Genomic DNA, 17,714 nt, shown 5'->3' with positions numbered 1-17,714 from the left:
CTGCACACCAGTGTATAACTCTACATCTAGTATGTCTCACTGAACGATAACGACAGTATCGAGCAAATTGGTGTGGATGTGCGCAAGTGTCCATGTGTGCGTCTGTGTTGGAACTACTTTGAGCTGGGGTTCTCTCTGTAAGGGGAGAGATGTTTGGCAGTCCATCTTGGAATTTTTACCAGAAGCACATGTTACCCAGGTGCCTCTCTGCTTGTTTCTGCCCTTCTGTGCCCATCCCTGGCCCTTTCTGTCAGTCTCTGCCCCTCTCTGCCCTCCTCTTCTCATTGGGAGTTGGGACAGTTTTGACTCCAGGACCCCCATCTCGAACAGACAGTGTCAGGGGGGTCATCTTTCTGTGGAGGACGGAGGCGTAAAACAACAGTGTGAGGTTTGAGCAGACCCGCATCCAGCTCAGGGTAGAGAGGTGGGGGGGGGGGGGGGGGGGGGCAGAGGCAAGGCGGAGAGGGGAGACAAAGAGGGGCGAGAAGGGGAGATGAGCCGGGATGGAGGTGAGAGAGGTGAGGGAGAGGGAGAGAGACGAGCTGGCACAGGGGTGAGAGGGGTGACAGGGGTGGGAGAGGGGGCCAGTGTGGCACAGCTGGGCAGGGTGGAGAGATGTGCACCGGTGGCCCCGTGTGTTTATCTGTATGCAGAGTGGAGAAGATCTATTTACCTTCCGTACCAGCTGATTAATATGGGCAGCAGGGAACAAGGGCTTTGGGGGGGCTGGAGGCTAGAGGCCGGATGTTGAAGGCTGGAGGCCATGCAGCCGGAACAAACTTTACCGGAGGCACAGAGAATGAGCGAGAGAGGTCGAGAGGTAGAGAGAGGGAGAAAAGGCAGAGGGGAAAGAGGCAGACATAAATAGTGTGCAAAAGAGAAAGAACTAGAGAGAGAGACACAGAAGCCTGTAATATTATCATAATTCACTCGTCATTTTTTCCCCGATTCATCAGCAACAAAGTCCTGTGCGCGGCGTGTGAACAATGCTTGAAGACTGGCTAAAACAGCTTAGCTCCATTTCTGCCGCACCGCTAGCCTTTTAACAGTGACCTTGCCTGGCCTCTCTCTGCGGTGGCCATCGATCTAACCGGCTGTGTAGCTGAGAAGAGCTAAGGTGGTGTACAGGGGGTCTACTCAGAAGGTAATAATAGATATTCCTTTCTGAGCGTGCTCGGTACTGAGCAGGTGGGAAAGCTATTAGCTGTTTCTACAGTACCACATGATTTATGCCCCGGGGTTTTTATCAGCTGGCTTCTTCTTCCAAAAGATCATTTCCCCTCACCTATCTGCGGGACTATTTTAAGCATTGGTTCATTAATCCAATGTGATTAGATTCATTGTTCAGGGGTTACTGATGGATGCCTTACACTCGACGAAAGTTACTTTCTTTTCTTCTTTTAAAGGATGAAATGGATTATCTGTCCTGGCACTATGGATCGGTTGACTTTGACAATCATCAATATTCTGTTCAGTGCCATTCGCATTCAGTGCGCATACCTTGGGACATCAGTTAGGTGACGGAATGAGAGGAGCAAGGAGAGAAGAGAGAGGACAGAAGAGGGCAGAGGTGGCTACTGTTTTCGAAACGTATCCCGAGTTATACTCGATTGCCAGTAATTAAGAGTTGCAGAGAGCGTGAGAGCACAGGAGTTTCTCTCTTCTCTCCCGATTAATCCTTCTGTTCTGAAAGGAGGGACATCGCTAATGAGGTGGATTTATCTCTGTTCCACGTGTAGCCGTGCTTGGCAGAATAAAACCGAGCTTTAGAATCTTTTCACACGGAGAAAAAAAAGTCCTCCCTCTCTCCTCTCCTTTCCCTCATTCCCTCGCTTCTCCACATCCTCCTTTACTCGTTTCTCCTCAACCCCCAGCTCGCCTCCGTAGCGCTGACCTGCCCAGGTCACCGTGTTAGTTTGTGTGTGTGTGCGTGAGTATGTGTGTGTGTGCATGCGAGCGCGCTCGAGTGTGTGCCTGTGTCTCCTTCCCACTCCTGATAAAGCTTTTAAGCACCAGCGTGGGGGGACGGACGGACGGACGGACGGACGGGGGGCGACGACTGACGACATAAACCGCCAGCAGAGAGTTCGTCCCATTCTTCTCATTAATTACTCGTGAGGAGGAGAGGAGGTGGAAAATGAGTATTGATTGTGGTGGGCTGGTCAGGGTCCGGTTTAACTGGCCTTCCAACACATCATTGCCTCTCCAGATCAGCATTAAGTGAGAACAAGGGGGATCAGTGTGCGGCTGGGACCCAATTACAGAGTGAGGATCCTGGAGTCAGTCAGGGCAGAGGCAGTCTGGCATGGCGGGGGGACCGAGACGAGGCAGGGAGAGGGTTCAGCCCTCTGTGTGTCCCTCGCAGACACACACTGTTGTACGCACGCGCACACGCTCCAATTTCTCGCTCCTTCTCTCGCGCTTTTTTCCTCCCCCTCACACATTCACGCGGCGGCTTCTTCGTTTCTCTCTCGCGCGCGCGCCGTTTCTCTCACCCTCTCTCGCATTCAGTACATTCACACCCGGCGCCAGAGCGAAAAACGGTCAAGAAAGAGTCTGCAGACGGATGATCCGTCCTGCCTCCTCCCTTCCCCTCCTCCCCTCTTCCTCCCACTTGTCTTTCCCCTCTGTGCGGGTGACCGATGGTTTTAATTGCCCGTTGACTCCAGACACACGGCAGATCCACGTGATAGATGCCTCATGAGAGGAGGAGACGCCATCTGCCGAGGCCACAGCCAGCCCAGAGAGGCTTGTCAAAGCATGCTGCCGGGAGCGCAGGTGCGCCCAAGGACCCGGGCCTCGGCCTACTTTACAGTCTGTTGACGACTGTTAAAACCGGTTCGATTGCTTGGACTGTTCAAAAAGTTGGATGGTCGTACCGTTTATCAATTGCCACGTCATCTGTCTCTGAAATGTTTACATCCGACCATCGTTACATTTGCCAGTCATGAACTGGTCTTCCTGAATAGATGGATTCTTATAAGAGTGATAGAATCAATGACTATTTCTCCATAGGCTGTCGTGAAAAACGAAAGCATTATAAACAAACATTTCGATCTGGATCACAGAAGAGGGAGAGAAAGTGAAGGTAGATGTACGGGCAACGTTAGTCGTTCTTGCACACAAAAGTCTCCTGTGCTTCTGAGCTGAAACATCTCTGTTAGAGCTCTGGTTCTCCACCAGCATGTAGGGTGCACTTACACACACACATACACACAGTCACGCACATACCCTATGCTACAGGGGAGCGGAATAGGATTGTCTGTCGGCTCTTTAGGTTGTCTGACCTGGGGTACACACACACACAGATTCATTAGCACACACACAGTCCCCCCCACGTACACCCATTTTTTTACCGAGACGCAGGGGCCTGTCCTCACCCTGTTTCTAGGGAGTTAAGACAGAGGTCGAATCTCATTGGAAGATAACAATATCACGTTAACCCTAACTGATTGAGTTTACCCAATCGCGGCCTTCGTTGATTGAGTTGAGCTAATCATAAAGTCCTATAATTAGCATAGTTTCAGTCCAGCAGGGGTGTGTGCTAGCTCCACAGGCCCAGACACACCTACTGACATCCCACTAAGCAGCGAGCCCGTTCTGACCTCCACCATTAATGAAGAGTTGTGGCCCCCAGAGATCCCTGTTCTGTCTGCTGCGGCTCAGCAAGAGAAGTATGTGGTGACCGGTGACCTTGCCGTGGGGATGTACGGACACACATGGCCAGATAACTTACAAACACACACATGCGCGCGCACACACTGATACACGCACTCACATAGATACACATACACACACAAACACACACTGAGACACGCACTCACATAGATACACACACACACACACATTCATGCATACACATACACACACAGAGTACCTAGCATGCACAAACACACACACTAAACACTAGCCACTTCACTATCTGAATGTCACATTGGCCATAATGATTACCTTATGTCCCAGTGGTGGAATCCTTCATCAATCCAGTTAATTCATTCTTCCATCTCCCCAGAGCAACTCAAAATGCCTCCTAAGCATACTGACGCACAGAGTAGGCATTTGGGATTGAATTGGGATGTGTGTGTGTGTGTGTGTGTGTCTGTATGTGTGTGTGTGTCATAGTGTTTCTCAGTATTCCTCTGTGATGGTTTAAACATTATTACAAAGTTGAGGTAACAAATACAAGAGCTGAAACACACAACCCTGGAATATTGATATTCCCTTGTCAAGCCTTGTCTCTCTCTCTTTCTCCTTCTGTCTCTCTCTTTCTGTCTCTCTCTCTCTCCTTCTCTCTATCCGTCCTCCCCTGCCACCCCCTCTCTTCTTCTGCAGTGATTCACAGTGTTAGGACATCGTTTAAGCGTTGCACGGCATCAATACGGACACCATCGATTTTTTTAAACAGTTAATGGAAGCCTTTAGGGCCCCAGAGCTAATTAAAATCATATGCAGGTCAGGCTCATTTAAAGACTCTCCATTAGTTTACATTGAGATTAACCACAGCTGACTGCAAAATCTATCCATCGGGCACTGTAATTGACCAGTGATTCTAATGGGATTCCGATGCCGCTTCAGTTTGAAAGGCTGAGGGTTGAGGGGAGCCGTTATACATGCCGAAGATGTTTTGCTCTCCTGAAACACATCTTCGGAACAACCGTCTCCATTCACTTGCGATGATAGTCCTCCATTATCTCAACACATTCCTGCCGCTCGCTTCCCCCGCGTACCTGCTCGTGTCTATTTACGGCTCTGCGTGATGCCGTGTGTAGCAGGGAGTCGAGGGAGACTTCATTTGGGCTGTTCGTACTGTTTCCTGGAGGCCAGCGTTGGAGCTGCAGACGCTGTGTTCCTGGCTGTGACTGATCCGTGTCACCCTGCCACTGCCTCTCTGCTCTCTCTCTGGCACACGCTCGCACACGCTGGCACGGAACAGCCCCCCGCCACCGCTAACACCAGTCGACAGGCTCATTATGAACTAGAGGAGTCAGCTGTTCGATTACATCTAGACAAAGATTGGTTAGTGGATAAAACCCTACGTGAGATGGAAGATTCCATTTCTAGAAGTGTCCTTCAACACGTACACATGCACGACACGTACACACACACACGCGCGCGCACACACAGTCACATATGCACGTACACAAATGTACACACAAGACACGCAAAGACTCAGAGCAAACAAATGTTGACCGTGTGAGATATGTTTTAATAATATCTAGGAGTATGTCAGCTATGTGGTTATTACTGTGGGCCCACTGAGGCCTCACAGCTCAAGTATGACTCGGCTCATCACGAATCTCACGAATCTCGCTGCCCTTTCAGCAGGCTCGCTATGCTATTAAAACAAGCTGTTTTCAATCACCCATGACATTGTGCTGTTCCATTTTAGCTAACATTTTGAAAGCTTTACTCCATTTTAAAAGGCTATTATGTTGCTCATTATTGAGAGGAATTCAAGCATTGCGATGTATTCAAGGGAGTGCTGACTGTAGCAGAGCGCCATGCTAACCTGTAGCCATGTCAGGTTAGAGAACAGAAGTACGACACTGTGTTCCAGTCCTCCACTTATACTGTCATTCACCTCATACTCTTATACAAGATGCATTTGAAATGTATTATTATCCCACTTGGACATCCAGACCATTACACCCTCAAATCCTCAGAGCACACGCAGGGAGGGAGGCAGGCAGGCAGGCAGGGATGGAGGGAGGGAGGGAGGGAAGGAGGGAGGGAGGGGAGCAGGGAGGGAGATGGAGATGGAGGGGAACAGGGAGGGAGATGGAGATGGAGGGGAGCAGGGAGGGAGAGGATGACGGAGGAGTGGGGGAGCAGGCAGTTGCCCTTATCGGGCCGGTGGCAGTGGGCCTCTCTCAGCCCTGCAGGGCCCAGACCCAGACACCACAACCTTCATCTCACCTCCACACCAGCCCTGGGCTCCAGACTCCAGGCCCCAGGCCTTATCCCTGCACAGAGCAAGCCCCAGGCTCCACGCCACATCCTCCAGGATCCTATCCCAAGCCCTAGACAAAGCCATACACAGTGTTACCACCCAGCCCAAGCCCTAACCCTGCTCCTGCCCCATGGTCCAGGCCCTGACAACATGTAGCCTCTAACAACGTCGACCTCTAATCAGAAATGTCAGAGGCTGATGTCATCTGGGGAGTTCACAGCATTGGGTAAGCCATGGGGGGTCGATTCTTGAAACTCAGTCAGACTGACTATTGAATCTGTCCTCCCTCCTTAATACCCGTGGACCTTCTAGCACACTGGCCACGTCAGAGAACAAGCGTACATGACCATGCTGCTTTGAATTATATCATTACAATTTGTCTAAAATGGTTGTATATGATCTAAAAGATGATTGTGAGTGATTGCCCGGTGTGCGTATTTCTTGACAGAAAGCAGTTCTAGTGAAATGTCACTCTCCCGGACTCATTGAAGATCCACAGCATTCAGTCTTTGGAGACGAATCACTTGCAAGCATGGCTCCTGTGCTCCAAATAACTCCCCTTAATGAAACACAGTGGCCCAGCCTTAGAGCATTGATTTTTCCTCTGGCCGGCATTTGATATCTGAGATATCCACAGGGGACACACATCTATCAGTGTTTCTTGTGGTGACACCTCATGTCTTCACATTCAATTGAATTGGCAATAAGGTCTACTTAGTGTGAAAGACTGTCACAGACCGTGGTATATTAAACAGACTTTGCAGGCACTTGTGTTGATCGTCTTTGGGGCCATCATCTTCTAGCTTCTCCTAACCCTGCATCTATGTCTGGCTTCTTCTCTCTCTCTATCTCTCTGTCTCTCTCTCTCCTTCCCTCTCTGTTCTCATGCCAAGATGATACCTTTTGCCGCTCTCTATTTTCCTGTCTCTCTTTCTCTCTCTGTTCTCCCGGGATGGTCTCTCCTGTCTCAATCTCTGCCCCACTCTCTCCTTCAGGTCCATCTCTGGTGGGCCAGCTGAAGAAGGACTGGGCCTCTCCCAACAGTATCTCCCTCTCCTGGCAGGCGCCGGAACAGACTCCCCTGCCAGTCCTGGACTACGAGGTCAAATACTATGAGAAGGTACACCGGGAGTTACCAGGCTGCAGGGAGAGAGATCCGTCAGATCAGTCGGTCGGCGTGTTTGTACTCCAATGCGCCTCATTCTGTCTCGCCTTCCTTCTTCTTCTCTGTCCTACTCTTCTTCCTCTTGTCTTCCTCCTCCTCCTCCTCTCCCCCTCTCTTCTCCCTCCTCCTCCTCCTCTCCCCCTCTCTTCTCCTTCCTTCTCCTCCTCCTCTCCCCCTCTCTTCTCCCTCCTCCTCCTCCTCCTCCTCCTCCTCTCCCCCTCTCTTCTCCCTCCTCCTCCTCCTCCTCCTCTCCCCCTCTCTTCTCCCTCCTTCTACTCCTCCTCTCCCCCTCTCTTCTCCCTCCTCCTCTCCTTCCTCTCAGGAGCACGAGCAGCTCAGCTATTCGTCTACCCGTACCAAAATCCCCAACGTCATCATCACAGGCCTGAAGCCCTCCACCTGGTACGTGTTCAGCCTTCGAACCCGGAGCCCGGCCGGACACAGCTCCTACAGCCCCAAATACGAACACGAGACCACGGGAGACTGTGAGTACCTGGGGCCCCCCACACCACCCCCCCCCCCCCCCCCTGCCTGAACGCAAATCCCTAGCTCCCCCAAACCCTTCCGCCTCCCCTGTGTGCGAACCAGCTCCAGGGTTTCGATCGATGAGTGGAGATCAATACGTGAACTTGACGACATGGCCATGATGTTGGGTGTGTTTTCCATTGATGCTTTGGGGAAGCTTTAATTTTCCGCTGTTGCGTTGTGGAAGGCTAAGGGGTCGAGAGGAGAGCGGGGTCTTTGTGTCCCGCCCGGCATTGTGACAGGTGAGTTGACCTCGCCGTGGCCTCGCCGTCCCGTCAGATGAAGCGCTGCCTTTATCTACAGGATCACACAGGCCTTTGTTTGGGGCTTTTATCTGGGAGAAAAAGAGCATGCTCTCTTTCCACCAACCCAACATCACCCCCCCACCCCCAACCTCCCACCCCCCCCACCCCCACCCCCCTCTCCACACTTCTCTCTGTCCACCCCCTCTCGCTCTCTCTCCCAACCCCCCTTCCCCCGCCCCCTTCCCGTTCCATTTTTATTTCTGTGCCGACAGGCGTCCAAGTGCAAATTCACACACACACACACGCACCCACATTCCTTATTAGCGGACCATCAATCAGCCACATCTGGTTACTGAGGGCTTTGGAAGAGTGTGTGAAGTCCTGGTCAGGCGTAAACTCCTCTCAATCTCATCTGTTCCTCAGATCATCTTACCAGAGAGACTGGAAATAATTACCTATCTGCAGTCTCAAACCCCAGAACCACACACACACACACACACATGTGCACACACGAATACTCCTATTACTCTATACGTATGCTCATGCACACACGTATCAAAGGCCTCTCTCCCGTCTGTGCAAGAGGCCACGCATTCTGATCTCCAATTCATATTCATTAAGTGTGAAATATTGTAGAAATAAGTTTGGTAATAGCAATCATCTTTCAATTATCTAGTATTCGTTAGCCTTTTGAAATGACAGAGAAAGGGAAAATCATGAATATCAAATGGGGCCAATTTAGCCAAATGATCATTGCCTAAATCACAATTTCATGAATGAATAACATTAATTAAATGGTACCAAGCATATGAACCATTCCCTTTAGAAGCTACTAATACTTTTCAGACCAATAGTTCAAACGTCTCTCCCAATTAACTTGGTATCATTGAAAACAAATAAACAACTTCTATGTTTATAGATCCAGTGGGACAATCAGTTGAAATAATTGCTTTTTAATATCACATAATAGTGGCAGATGAAGACCACTGACACATGAATTGTAAACACGTGCTCTGGAGGGTTCTTAATGGGAAGACAGGACTATGTGAGGGCTAGATGTTTTGATCGTCTAATGCCAACTCATGTGCCTTTGGGGAAATGTGTTCCTCTCGTCCATCCTTCGTCAGTATTCTAACCCCCCCCCTCCCCCAACCCCCTCCCCTTCCCTCTCCCCAGCGTCCGACATAGCACCGGACCAGGGCCAGGTGTTGGTCATCGTCACGGCAGCGGTGGGTGGCTTCACCCTCCTCGTCATCCTCACCCTGTTCTTCCTCATCACTGGACGGTAAGATCCTGACCATAGACTTTCACCACCCATGGACAACAGCCCCAAACCATACTCAAACCATTAGCTGGACCACAGCCGCTGTCATGTAGAGTGGAGAAAGGGTTTTCCATCTTGATCTAGGATACAGAACTGGGGTTGGATTTTAGAGTCGGACAAAGCGACTGCTGAATTCAGTACCAAGTTTGAGACAGCTCCTTCTGCTGTGGGTGGCTGATTGTGTTCATACTCCCCGACTTCAGTACAGAATAGCTCTGAACTCCAAACTCATCGAAGCCGCACTCTTAAAACACAGGCTTGTATGTGACCTGATTCCCTCACCCATATACATGTATATAGAGCGTGAGTGTTTTATGCGTGGGTGTGACTCATCAGCCGCTTCTCCACAAAGGCAATACTAGAGGGTTAAAGCAGCCACATTAGGATATGAGCAGGGATCTTGAAGGACAAGCATCAAACACGAGCTGTCGGAACACAGAACCACTTATCGTCCACATTTTCTGGTGAACACGGGTACACGTGTGACCTGCGTAGACCTGAGTAGGAGTTCTGCCTCTCGCTCTTCTCTAAAAACTCCAGCGAGCGAAGATAAGGAGAAAGAGCTGATGTTGGCACTTTAGGCTGTGGGTTAGGGAGAGAGGCTGTGGATTGTGGGTACGGGGGAAGGAGTCTAGGGAGAGATTCTTCGGTTTTGGAGGATGTACAGTCGGAAAGAGGCTGGGGGAAAGAGGCTTGAGTCGTGAGGCTTTAGGTTGCTGCTTTTTTCTGGGGAAGGAGACCTTAGGAAGGGTTCGGGTTGTGCAGCTGGGCAGACACTGAGCGGAGGAGCCCTAAGCCTGGTGAGGGAGGATGGGGAGACTGGGGGCTGCTGGAGGCTTTCAGCCATGGGTCTGGGGACAGGATTATGTGGGAGAGAGATAACATGAGGAAAGAACTGGGAGTTTGAGGCCTGACCACATCTCCAGTCCACGCAACTTAGTGTTCCGCGGGATATTCTCAACAGGGCGAGGCCTCTGCGGATCTCAGATAAGAAGTGATCTAGGATCAGTTTTACCTTTTAATGAGGTTGTGATTACAGTAACAAGGAGGGCCTGGTGCTACATCTCTGACATCACAGTGACATTCAGTCGACTTCAGCACCAGGATAATCTCATTCCTTTATTACGCCTCTTTTTCTTTAATCTCTTCCTACCTCTTCTGCGCTCTCTCGCTCTTTCTCTCTCTCGCTCTCGCCTTCTCTCTCTTTCTGGTAGCAGTAAGTTTAACAATACGACAAAAAGGTTTAAAGAGTTTTGACAAAAGGGGTCTTGATGCCCAGTTGTGACTGTGTGTGCATGAACACTTTATTGGGCCATTGCTCCATTTGTGAGAGTGCTTCTAATGCTAAAAAAGGTATACGTTGTTGTGTGTGTGTGGTTGTGTTTGTGTGTGGCCTTTTCCCATTGTTCCACTGAAGCCGAGAGTAGCTGGGCAGACCTGAAAAAGGTCTATGCCACTGCCGCCTTAATGAACACGACGACCCCATTAGCGAAGATCGACAGTTGCTCTCCGAATCCCCGTCTCCTGTCCTTCACTTACAGACATGCTATATGCTCTGTCTATCAGTGTCAAGGCTCACATCAAACACACAGCAGGACTCTAACCTGGCAACCCACAGCCTACAGACTCTCTAATCTGGCAACCCCAGATTATGTTAGGCTTCAAAGTGGGAGCTGCACACACATTTCTAAGAACACATGCGCTGGTCCTTCTGTGTAGATTTCTTACTGTCAGTGATGTGCCCGCTGGCTGGCCTCTCATCGGTCAGTAATTAGCCTTCGGATTGCTCTGACCTCTACCTAATTATAATCAGCTGGGGTCCAGCTCTCAGGGCAACATTTAGGGTAGTAAGCCCTCTGAGTTTTGTCACTATCGTCTTTAAACCTCTGGTTTTGTCTTGTCCCTTAAACCAGACTTTTCACTGTTGAATTTCTGGCATTCTGGCATTTTCTCATACTCTCATCAAGTTTTCTCCTTTTGTCACATCAACTATGTGTTTGAATGGATGGAACGGAAATCCATTGATCTTTTTCACCCCCTAACTCTCTGACTGGTGCCGGCATTGAATTGTGCTTCCCTCACCTCCATTGGCCTCTCTCAATCTCTCCATCTCTTCATCCTCTCCCTTTTTGCCATCTTGCCAGGGGGAATAACCATTGCAGACTACATTCTCATCCTCCCAGCGTCGCTCTTAATAGCCTAATTGCCCTAGCTCAGATAGAGATCCACCTTCTTCTCTCTCTCTTTTTCTCCTCCGCTTCATCTCACCCCGTGCCCACCTCCCCACATCCCCCAAGTAGGAGCCTGGATCTTAATTGGCTGCGATTGCAGGAGGTCCGATAACTTGAGTATGAACTGTAGGCACGTGAGGCTGTCCTGCACACATTTTAGACGCTGTACTTTACGGAATTCAAAGTTTCTCCGAGATTTGGCAAATGTGACAGACACTTATGGGTACAGATAGCATTGTGTTCTCCACACTGCCAGGCTGTCTGTGACAGCTGAGATGGGGCTCTATATCCCCAGCTCTCCCACTCTTTTCATGGGCCTCAGGACTCTCAGGTCCTAATTTTAAGGGGTCAGATGGCTGAGCGGTTATGGAATTGAGATATTAATCAGAAGGTTGCCGGTTCGATTCCTGGCCATGCTAAATGATGTTGTGTCCTTGGGCAAGGCACTTCACCCTACTTGCCTCGGGGGGAATGTCCCTGTACTTCCTATAAGTCGCTTTGGATAAGAGCGTCTGCTAAATGTAATGTGTGATGCTTGTGGTTGGTGCTTTTAGCCATTTAGATTTTGAAGTATTACATCCATGTATTTAATTGTATGTGCAGTCAATCCTAGCTGCTGCTCAGAATGCATAATACAGTTTGCGTACATGGTGGAGAGAATGTTCTCAGTTGTCAGGACCTTGAGTGTGGATTTGACAGTCTTTCACACACTTGCCTATATATGCCTATACACAAACAGACATGCACATACTGTACTTTACATTTACATTTACATTTAGTCATTTAGCAGACGCTCTTATCCAGACTTACAGTAAGTACAGGGACATTCCCCCGAGGCAAGTAGGGTGAAGTCCCTTGCCCAAGGACACAACGTCAGTTGGCATGACCGGGAATCGAACTGGCAACCTTCGGATTACTAGCCCGATTCCCTCACCGCTCAGCCACCTGACTCTGTACTGTGTTAGAGAGTGTAGTAATAAGGCGCACACTTATGTGAGTGCGAACATGTACTATTATACAAACACAAACACACTCATGCAGGTGTCTCCAGAGTGCTTATTAAAAAGTGTTAATCCTGAATAAATTCCTTTGTGGCATCTAGTTTCTTCCACAAACATGTTTTTTCTTTCACAGAAACAAATCCCTTTCAGGTCTTTGGCACAAAAAAAGGTTTCAATTGTCATTGTTTAATCAACATGCCTTGATGTGTAAAAGGGTGTGATCTGTTTTTACAGAAAGATAATAGCAGTGTTGGATCTCTGTCCTAACGGAATCTTTGAAGTATAGGGTTCTCTCTCTGAGGTTCCATCTCCTGTCTGTCCTCCAGATGCCAGTGGTACATCAAGTCCAAGATGAGTTCTGAGGACAAAAGGAGAACCAACTATCAGAATGGACATGGTAAGAGTTTTCATTAGGCTCTCCTTTCCCTCCCTGTTTTTCTCTCTCTCTCTTTCTCTACTTTTTCTTTCACTCTCTACTTCTGTCTTCCTGCCTCCCTCACTTGATAATCAAATTCTCCAATTTCAGGTACTAACAAATTGAATTAGATTTTGGATCTGTTGTGTGAATTTCATGTGCATATCTTCAAAGAATAGGGGTTCAATTGTTGAAAACTGAGTTTAAAAAGACATTTTCCACACAAACACTTTACTTTATTGAGCATTTGATCCATTTCCATGGTGAAACCCAACGACCCTTGGGTAGGGAGGCCATGTGAAGAATGTGCATGCAATCAATTATAACCAAAGCTACGATTCCCAAGCCTTCAATTTGTTTGAAGTGAATGCGTATGAAGTGTGTCCCTCACCTCTGCCCGTAGCCAACTTTGAAGGATTGGTAACACCTCCTTTTCTCTCCAGCGGCCCAGATTTCCTTCTACAGAGAAAGGGAGGACGAGAAAGAGAGTTGTCAGCAGGAGTGATAAATTGCTGCCTTTAAACAAACCAACAGAACAAAACGCTGTGAAACACCTTTAGCTAACCCCCCCACCCTTTCCTTCCCCTTCTCTCCCCTCCTCCTTTCCCGCTCCAGGCTTCATTTGAAGTTCTCTGTGTGGCCTACCTTTTGGCTTAATCCAGTTACAGCCATTCTTTAGTCTCTCCTTTCCTCTCTCTATTCCTCTTATCTCTTCTTGAGAGTATGATTGTGTGTGTGAGAGTGTGTATGTATACGGACGGACACCGGTTATTAACTGTTATTTTATACTGTATTTATTCTTTTATCCCCCCCGTTTTGTGTGTATATATACAGTATATAGTATATATATACAGTATATATATATATATAAAGAGAGAGAGAGAGCAAGAGAGGGGCATATATAATACACACATATGTGTGAGCAGTGTAGTTGGTTCTCTCTCTCCTCTTCCTTCTCTCTCTCCTGTAATGTATTGTCGATGCTGTAACCTTCAAAACATTGTTTCTCCCTGACGCTTCAGAGGGTGACTGTGTCTTCGGGTTACTGCTGCTGTCTTTGTTATGCACGAGGAAGGATGGATTATGTTTGGGGGGGGGAAAGGGAGAAATGGGGGCTGAGCTATTAGTAGAGGTGAGCATGTGCGTTTTTGAGAGAGGAAGAGGGAGGGACAGTTCTGGCTTGCCCTGTCTACCCATTTCTCAGGACACCTGGGACCAGTCTGTGAGTGCTGGGTGATGGGATTCTACCTATACTGACACAACACACGGGATGTAAAGGCGTTTCTCTCTAAGACCTCTCTTTCTCCAGTCCCCTTCCCAGGCATAAAGACCTACGTCGACCCTGACACCTACGAGGACCCAGCTCAGGCCGTCCACGAGTTCGCGAAGGAGATCGACCCCTCCCGCATCCGTATCGAGAGGGTGATCGGAGCAGGTACAGCGACCGGGCCTCCCCTTCAGTCATCTCACCTGCGTAGGGCCTGAGGCCTACTGTTATCTTTATATGGGTCTTCATCTAACAGTGTAGTGCAATGTTTATATCAAACATGTGAAGGCATTGCTAGGATTGGTGTGAATCGTGGGTTCACCAGTGGAGCAGAGAACAGTTTTCCCTCTCTCTTCGTTCCTCGGGGTTCCTTCCTGCTTCAATCACCAGAGAGGGGATATTATTGCCCAGGTTTAGAGAACAAAAGACTCCAAGAATAGATTCTGGGGTGATTCTTCACAAGGTGCGAAGAGACATTTTCGAGGTTTAATCATTCAAAGGAGAGGAATGAGGTGCTGACAGGAGGGAGTTGCCTTCACACTCCAACACTGCCCTCCAGTGGTTTAGAATGTAAACATGCCTGTAAGACCATTCGCTTTGAGATGTAAAGAATTGCCAGTTGTAATTCTTGTTGACACTATGTATCTCTGTGTGTTTGTGTATATATATATACATATGCATGCGTGTTTGTGTGTGTTTCAGGTGAGTTTGGTGAGGTCTGCAGTGGACGTTTGCGAACCCCGGGGAAGAAAGAGATCGGCGTGGCGATCAAAACGCTGAAGGGCGGATATGTCGAGCGCCAGAGGCGAGACTTCCTCCGTGAGGCCAGCATCATGGGACAGTTTGACCACCCCAATATCATCAGGCTGGAGGGCGTGGTCACCAAAAGTAAGAGGGATCACGGGAAATTGGCAGATTGGGACACCAGTAGGGCAAGTGGGAGTATGGTGTTTCATGTTCAGTTTGAGGTCGTGCTCAACGATCACGTTTCATCCTTATCAGTCTCTTCTTGACCTCTGTGAGGCCGTAGCAGAGCCTGTGGTTCGCTGAGATCCTGCTGAGTTGAGGAACTATTGAAGCATGTTAGGGTTCCTGCAAGACCGCATGAGGCTTTGTTAGGCTGTCTGTCGAACTACAGCTGCACTCGCAGGAACAGGCCCATTTACGGAGCTCTGTGTCAGCAGCTGCGAGTGCTCAAGTCTTCAAGTAGGCACTCTGTGTGCCTTTGTGTGTGTGTGTGTGTGCACATGCTTCTGCGTGTCCCAATGTGCACACGGTGTGCTACGTGCTTCGTTGTAACGTATAGAGTACAGTCAAACACATGAGGCTTTAAAGACTGTGTGTAGAAGGGAGCTCCTTGTGTCTGGAGCGATCCGAATGGCTCAGCTCAGAGTAGCCTGCTCTGTACCCCCCCCCCCCCCCCCCCCCCCCCCCCCCATCAAGGATCCTCAACTCACACAACAAGCCTGCTGCTACATATACAGCAGTAGCGTGTGCGTGTGTTTTCTGTTGGACAGCTGTCTCTTACATGGAGAGTGAGTCATCAGAATTAACAATTTCCCATGGCTGGATATGCCATGGCTCACAGAGTGACATACAAGATGGCACACACACGCATCTGTTGTTTTCCCAACCCAACCTCAAGAGAGACTTGTTTTGAGAGAGAAGTGTTGGGGTGTGAAGCTTACCTAAAGAGGAACATCAGGTAGCGTGCAGACTGTCTACGACATGTGACTGTGTGAGTTTGTATCTGCAGTCAACATGTTGTAGATCTTGGTCTTGGGACGACTGTCTTTGGAAATGTGAGCCCTACTTTTTCATTTGCTGCTCCACTCAATCAGACATTGGCTGAGGTGATGGATTCATCCAGTCAGCACCCTGGACAGCTCCTCTGCCCCCTCCCACCTCCTCTACATTCACTCAGCCTGGCTCCTCTTCTCTGTGGCCCTCTTATCTGAGCAGCACTACGGAGCCTCACTGTCCTGTCTGTCTGTCTGTCTGTCTGTCTGTCTACCTGGAAGTTTACCAACACCAGTCTTAAGTAAGACCATTATGTGTTTGTGCCTGAAGCCCTGCGTGTTGTGTATCTGTCCTCAGTTTAGTCTGTACTAATGTATCTTTCTTTATACCACACAGCTGTGTTTCTGGCCCCTTCTATCTCTCCCTCCTGGCCACGGAAATCCTAGAGCTGGGCTGGCTAGTGTGTGTAATCCTGGAATTAATGCAGTCAGCAGCACGACCATGAAGGATTAGACTTTGAAGAGGGGCGGGGGGGGGATCACTCCAGGACAACGCTCACCTCCACTTCGCACCCCTTTTCCCCCACTCACCTTCCTGTTCTTAAGATCTCCTCTCCCTTTCGTCCTTCTCTCAACATGACCTCAGCGTCCCTTGTCTTCCTGGCTCCACCCACCTCCGGTCTGTCCTTAGACCCCCCACCCCCCCTCCCCTCAGTGTGTCTGAAGGGCGCTAACCGTTGTCAGTAATTACATCAGGGTTTTAATCAAACACAGTGTTAATTAATCCTCTGCAGGTTTGTTGTCCACTCTCCACAGGCCCAGCCAGCCAAAGCAGGGAATAACAGCACGCTAACTTTAACCATGCTAATCTCCTATTAGCTCCTGTGTGGCTCACCCTCTGAGTCTGTCAGCAAACAGGGATTACGGAAACATCAGGAAACCTGAGCTGCTGTTTATTTATTCCACCTGGTTACACTTTGCTTTGACATGGTCACATGGTCACATAGCCAGATATGCTGCAGAAACAATTCTACTGAGTTCATATGATGATCCAAGTCGTCTGGAAGGAGTTTTAAAAGCTGTATCTAACATATTGTGGGGAGTCAGATGGCTGAGCGGTGAGGGAGTCGGGCTAGTAATCTGAAGGTTGCCAGTTCGATTCCCAGCCGTGCCAAATGACGTTGTGTCCTTGAGCAAGGCTCTTCACCCTACTTGCTTCGGGGAGATGTCCCTGTACTTACTGTAAGTCGCTCTGGATAAGAGTGTCTGCTAAATGACTAAATGTAAATGTATGTGTGTGTATGTGTGTTTGCAGGCCGGCCTGTGATGATTGTTGTGGAGTACATGGAAAATGGATCTCTGGACTCTTTCCTGAGGGTGAGGAAAACGGAATTTGTATTTCCTGTCAGGAAGCGATGTCTCCTCTGGTCGTCTCTCTCCTGTAGTAAAACCAGACGGCTTTCTTGACTTCTCCCTGTCAGAAACACGACGGGCATTTTACAGTCATCCAGCTGGTGGGCATGCTGCGTGGCATCGCCTCGGGCATGAAGTACCTGTCAGATATGGGCTACGTTCACAGAGACCTGGCAGCACGCAACATCCTGGTCAACAGCAACCTGGTGTGTAAGGTGTCTGACTTCGGCCTGTCCAGAGTCCTGGAGGATGACCCGGAGGCTGCATACACCACGACGGTAACTCTGACCCCTGACCTCACTGTTCTGTCTCAAAATCAGACTAGGCCCTGGTCAAATCGTAAATACTTTTTTTCTACCATCTCCTGTTGATTATCATCAGAGCTGTAGATTTTATCGTCACTAGATTTAGAATGTTTTTCTATTAAATAACACAGTTT

The 17,714-nt window shown here is 49.1% G+C and overlaps 1 protein-coding gene across 1 annotated transcript in view; it reads left to right on the top strand.

The window, feature by feature from the left end:
- Positions 1-17,714, top strand: part of LOC136965786 (ephrin type-A receptor 6-like) — a 92,321-nt gene that overhangs the window by 71,506 nt on the left and 3,101 nt on the right. Inside the window, 8 exon segments of the mRNA XM_067260017.1 lie at positions 6,946-7,070; positions 7,438-7,600; positions 9,062-9,170; positions 12,768-12,838; positions 14,166-14,291; positions 14,826-15,011; positions 17,178-17,239; positions 17,344-17,553. Of these exon segments, the coding sequence (XP_067116118.1) occupies positions 6,946-7,070; positions 7,438-7,600; positions 9,062-9,170; positions 12,768-12,838; positions 14,166-14,291; positions 14,826-15,011; positions 17,178-17,239; positions 17,344-17,553 (1,052 nt within the window).

This window comes from Osmerus mordax, chromosome 2 (genome assembly GCF_038355195.1).
Source record: "Osmerus mordax isolate fOsmMor3 chromosome 2, fOsmMor3.pri, whole genome shotgun sequence".
Lineage (NCBI taxonomy): Eukaryota > Metazoa > Chordata > Actinopteri > Osmeriformes > Osmeridae > Osmerus > Osmerus mordax.
The sequence above is the reverse complement of the archived record's forward strand: the minus strand, read 5'-3'. Positions and strand labels throughout refer to the sequence as shown.